The sequence below is a fragment of the Nannospalax galili genome, unplaced genomic scaffold (genome assembly GCF_000622305.1).
Source record: "Nannospalax galili isolate Female #2095 unplaced genomic scaffold, S.galili_v1.0 scaffold299, whole genome shotgun sequence".
NCBI classification, from domain to species: Eukaryota; Metazoa; Chordata; class Mammalia; order Rodentia; family Spalacidae; genus Nannospalax; species Nannospalax galili.
In genome coordinates, this window is record NW_008343973.1 from 2,859,384 (window position 1) to 2,865,278 (window position 5,895).

A 5,895-nucleotide genomic window follows, 5' to 3' on the forward strand; every position below is an offset into this window, starting at 1 on the left:
TTATCTTATGAGTGTATTGCCTGCCTGCAAATGTAATCATGTTGTCCAATGCCTGCTGAGTTCAGAAGAGGGCACCGGATTCCCCTGGAACTGGAGTTATGGATGGTTGTTAGTCATCATATGGGTGATGGAAACTGAACCTGGATCATCTATCTGCAAGAGCAGCCAGTGCTCTTAACTGCTGAGCCATCTCTACATCTGAGATTAAACCCTCAAACATTGTCTTGCTTGGTTTTGCCCATTTCCTGAACTTTATGTGAATTGAGTCGTACTGTGTACACGTGTATGTGCTGCCTCCTTTTTACTCAGTGGAACTTGTCTGTATGCATATGTGTAGCTGTGCTCCATTTGCTGTCATTACTGTATGGTGCTCTTATCCATCCTCTTCCTCTTCATAAACAGATCCCCAGAATCCATGTAAAATATCAGGTGGGCATGGCAAGTCACTTGTAATTCTAGCCAAAGGCAGACACAGGAGATCCTGGGAGCAAGCTGACATTAGCCCTATCAGTTCAATTGAGACACCCTGCCTCAAAGAATAAGGTGGAAGAACTGTACAGGAAGATTCCCAACACCAACCTTGGAGTTCACATGCACACATTTACATACATGCACCTGCACATACACTCACACACATGAACACACATATACATGCACACACACACACCCCAAACACATACAAATGAAAAAAATTGCTATGAACATTCTTATACATGCTTCCTGATGCAGTGTGCAAGAATTTTTGCATTCTATGTATACACACCTAGGAACACAACTAATGGATTGTCAGGTGTGTGCATCTTAACTTTAGTATGCTGCTAATTAGTTGTTTCATGAGAGTTACACCGATTTATATTCCTGCTGGTAACATGTAACAGTTTTAATCATATCGCAATACAGCTTAGTGTCAGCCCAACATTTCGACTCTTAATGTTTACAAGTTGACATTAGGACCGAACCTCACGGCACACATAATCCTACTGTATTGGACTTTGTAGCTAGGATGACTGATGTTTATGCTATAATTCTCAACAAATGAGAAAAAAATGAAAGGAACCTAAGCCTTAGTCATTCGGCAAAATATGTTTTTTGATATTTTAAATGTTTATCAGCATATTTAAATGTCTTTAAAGTATGCACCCAACGCCAAGCTAGAGCAGTGTATTTGTCCCTGAATTGAAAGGCTACAAAGGAAACAGGAGTTTGTACAAATGTTGCCACTAAAGACGAGATTGTATATTTCCTTTAATACATCATATCAAGAGGCACATGAATAAGAAAAAGAAAATGTTCAAAACTCCAAGGCCAATTTCAGTACTTAGATCTCACATGCTTCAACAGACATTTTTGTGGTAAATATTCTTTCATATAGTTGATTGTCTTCTATTTGGTTGAATTTTCATTCTATTTTTTTCTTTTAGAATTTCGACGTATAGTAAGTGCTATTTAAAGACATCTATTTTAGTGAGCTTGGTTCCCAGATGCTAGTCATGGACCTCTGCCACTTACAGAAGAGATCTTCACTAATGTAGTGACATACAAGGGAGAAAACAGTGTCTTTTTCGTCATACAACTATACTATTCCATTTAGAGATTTGTTCTTTTTTCAGAAATTATGCCATTTCCCCCTTTTTACCGTGTTTTGTGAGATGATGATGGTAGTAGAGGCAAACATTTACGTGGCCACTTCGATTTCATTTTCTGTGTGATTTAAACTTCCGTTGACCTTTTACATAGAGATGTTTGGAAACCCGTTTAGAATGATTTATTTCATCATTTGATTTTTACCTAGTAGAATCACGCTGGCCGTGAGACCATCAGGAGCCCAGGGTTTCAAAAGGCAAGGCCTTCTTATGTCTATGCAGACGCTGGGTTCTGACGGGTTTCAAGGCTCAGCAGCCACGCCAGCGAAAGATGTGAAGATGAGCTGGACAGTGTTTGTCCTCGGCAGCCTGCCTACCTCCCAACTAAGAGTCAAGGAAACCTAGAGTTTGGTTTAGACTAACATAAGAGTCAGCAGCAGAAGGCGGTCTTAACCCAGATCTTAAAAACTGGCAAGTGGTGACCGGGGAGATGTAAGATAAAATAAACCCTTTCCTCGCCCGCTCCCCCCAAAAAACAACAACAAAAAACCTGGCAAGTGAGAGAGGAGAAAGCCATTTTGACAGGGCAGGCAGACAAGAAGATAGGCTTGGAATCCATGGAGCAGGAGAGAGGGCTGCAGAGGGCTCACGTCGGGGGTGGGAAGGAAGGAGGTGTACGGCCCCCGGCTCCCACGCGCCGCGCCGCAGGCGGGAAGGCTGCAAAACCACCTGTAGGGCAGCAACCAGGCGTGGCGCGGCAGGAATCAAAGGCCTGAAGCGAAACCTCGACAGCAACGCCACTACTCCCAGAACGTCGGGTAGAGACTTCCACTCAGCTCAGCGCTTCCGAAGAGGAGAGAGGCCGGGCGTCAGAGCACGCTCCCTGCCCCGTGCCGGGGAAGCGCTTCCGCCTGTGCGAAGCCGGCGGCGGCCTGCGCCTGCGCAGCCCCCAGGCCCCGCCCTCACCCCGCCCGCCCTGACCTCTGGCGGCCAACATGGCGGCTCCCTGTGTGTCGTGTGGCCGAGCGCTTTCGGCCCGGCTCTCCCTCACCGTTAGGGCTAGTCTCGCCCGGAGACCCGGGCATTGGAAGCCTTCAGCAGTTGACTGGCAGATGGGTGCCGGATCCCAGGTAAGGCCTGCTGGAGACGGCGGCCCGTGAGGTGCGGTCCTGTGGAGCCAGCCACCTTCCCGTTCCGCGCGTCCTCCGCGGGCTCCCAGGGACTGAGGTGTTCTGTACGGTCGGGGTCAGGCGCAGGGAGGCGGGTTTGATTGCTGTCCCGCATGTTGCGATTCGCACGTTGACCCTGGGGTTTGCTGAGTGCAGTGGGCAAAGCGATCTGCACGTGGAGCCGAGCGGCTCGGCCTGGTGGGCGGGTCCCAGGGGAGAAAGGCGGTGCGGGGCGAGGGCAGCAGTACCTGAAGGCGGCGGGCAGAGGCACCACGCGGGGGCATGGTGGCCTAGGTACCTTGCATCTGTGCAACTTGAACTTTGGGAATTTTCCGGACACTCACTCTCTGGAGATTTGGAGGATTGGCCACTTAGCTTGATCCCGGGCTAAGTTGCTTCTAGCTTGCTTCACTGTTTGCGGATTATCCGGGTCCACGGTCAGGGTCTCAGAAAGAGGCACAGGATTTGGGAGAAAAGAGTTTAGTTTTGGATGTAATTGTATTTCATGCCTGTTCAGGTAGAGATTTTCTGTAGGCCCATGGGTAGGCGTGTCTATGAGTTAGGGGAGGAGCTGACCTCCAAGTCCCCTGTTTCCTTGTGGGTGCTAACTGAAGCCTTGGAAATGAACTGGATCACAAGGAAGGTGGAGTGCATGAATAGGACAGGGCCTTGAAGGACAAGCAAGTCAAGGAAGAGACCCCAGGAAATTGAGTAAGAGCTACCAAAGGTGGGGCGGGGGAACCACATGGCGTGATGTCATGGAAAACAGGAGAACTTTTCAAAAAGGGAGAGTACCAGATGTTGGTAAAGAAGCACAAACACCTGATATTGACAAAACATTGCAGAGAAATCAAACTTAGCTCTCAAAACTAGTTTGCAAAGAGACTGCCGTCTTTCTCTAGGTTATTTTATGATTTGACCTAAACCAATCTACCTATTTATCCATCAAACACCTGCTGCTATTATTTTTTTTAACAGTAAAGTGTTCTGAAAGTTTTTGTTTCTTTTAAACGTCTCTATCTTTTCTCTGTACACATACTTGTACATGAAAGGCAATATAGCATACAGTGTATTTTTATTGGTGAATTTAATGTCCATATGAGGCAGGTGGCTTTTTCTCCCTTTCTGTCTTTCTCTGTATTCTTGTCTCCCTGTAACCCCAGCTGACCTGGAACTCTCTATGTAGACCATCCAGGCTGGCCTCAGTCTCACAGAGATCTGCCTACTGTTGCCTCCCCAGTGCTGGGATTAAAAGCATGCACCACCACACCCAGCCCTTTTTCCATATCATCCTGTATAAACATGTACATTAAAAAAATGGGGCCATACTGGATCACAGACCTCCTTTTTGTTTTTTTTAACTTACAGTTGAAATCTGTGTGAGCCTTCTGTTATTTCTGGATTTCCAAATTGCTGACCACTTTCTTTTGATTGATACTGTGGGAGTATCAATCATTCTGCTCTGGTTCTCAGATACAATGCATGGGGAGAGTTCTGTATGTGAGGTTATTGCTGTGAAGGATATGTGCATCTTAAGCTCCAGTATTTCCATGCCTCTGACACACCCACCTCAGTATGGTAAACAGTTTACAGTTATTGGTCCTTAGCACACTCCCAACATGATCCTTTTGGAACTGAACCTCCAAATTCCTAAATCCCACCATAGCATGTGTTTTGTCATATGAAGTACATCTTAGATAATAGCTAGAAAAAACTTTTAGATCCTTAATGATTATAGATACTTATGTATATACACATAAATATATATACACATAAACATATATAAAGACATTTATAAAGCCTTTTGTACAATGCTCGTTTTGAATATGTTTCTTAATGTTCATGTTAAAAACTTATTCGCGTACATATCCACCATTAATAGCTGCATTTCTCTTTGGGCCTGTGTTTCATAAAACAACAAATTTTAATGACTTCATGAGCAATTAAAACACCATGCTACTTCCCCCCCACAACCTTATTTCAAATTTGGGTCATGTCCCATTAATTATGAAATCTCTTCAGAGGTTGTAAACAGCTGGAAAGGAGTAGAGATGCTAGACTAGTAATCAAAGGCATTTCATAGAGGGTATTTTGCATTTTGTTTATATGGGTAAGTGCATACTAGGTGATGAGATAAACATTATTGTGGGTGACAGAAAATTTGAGAAACACTGATGCAAAAGAAAAGGAAGCAAGTTTTATCAAGGTCTGAGTCTGGGTTCTAGTCAGCACCCTTGTTAGAAAACTTCCTCCAGTGTGCCAATCTTGAGCTGTACCTGTTTCATGTTATATCTGGATACAGTCATAGATTTCTGAATGTTCCAAATCTGGGGTAGAAAGCAAGTCTTGTTTATGAGTAACCAAACTTCGCAGGTAGTGTGCTAACCAGTATCAGGAATCTGTAATGTAGTGTGAGAGATTTACGGAAAGAAATACAGAAGAACCACAGAAATGCAGTGCCTAATTCATACTGGAATGACAGAGGATACAGAGGTGATCATGGGCAGCTTTCCAGAGGAGGTGACAGTGAAGTGGAGCTTTCAGCAGCAAATAGATATGAGTGATTATGCTCTAGAAAGATATAATTGCACAATGGATGGTCTGTGCATGTTAATCAGTTTCCTTGCTCTTCACAGAACACCTATTGAGAAAGTGCCCATGTTTGCATGAAGTCAAAAGGTTTCCTGTTACTAGACACTCTGTTGGCCCAAGGAAGAGTTGCAGCATTCAACAGTTTGGTTTCCTTCCCTGTTCTTGAAAAGCAATATAGGTAGCCATTGTCATGACCTGTAGTTAGTGGTGTTACCTATGGGCTAGTGAGGTACGTTGCTTAGTTCGTGGTCAAAAATTGATGGTGAAAGCAAGTAACTAAAAGCAAATGAAGCTAGTGGGTTTTGCAGGTTTTCTCTCAGCTTTGCTGGTGACAAAGGGATTAGAAATTGTGTCAAGGATCAGAGTGTGGTCTGCTTTGCCATGCCAAAGAATTTGAATTTTTAACTTGTCACAAGTGAAAATAGTGCTGGCATTGTGTGAACAGTTGACAGTTCCCCTTTCTAGTGCTCTGGAAAGGATATTGTGGAATTCTTAAACCCTCTGGAAGTATAATTTCATATTGGCATGATGTTTTAGCCTTCTGTATATAT

At 44.3% G+C, this 5,895-nt stretch overlaps 1 protein-coding gene across 6 annotated transcripts in view; it reads left to right on the forward strand.

The window, feature by feature from the left end:
- Positions 1–2,535: 2,535 nt before the first annotated feature.
- The window catches only part of Mrps9 (mitochondrial ribosomal protein S9), an 83,226-nt gene continuing 79,866 nt past the window's right edge, over positions 2,536–5,895 (forward strand). For 5 of the 6 annotated variants that reach the window (XM_029567015.1, XM_029567016.1, XM_017799916.2 and 2 more), the window contains exon 1: positions 2,536–2,713. In XM_029567015.1, coding sequence (XP_029422875.1) covers positions 2,579–2,713 — 135 coding nt within the window. In that variant the 5' untranslated portion in view covers positions 2,536–2,578. The remainder of the gene's footprint in view (positions 2,714–5,895) is intronic. The other variant, XM_008840305.2, reaches the window with a different exon arrangement.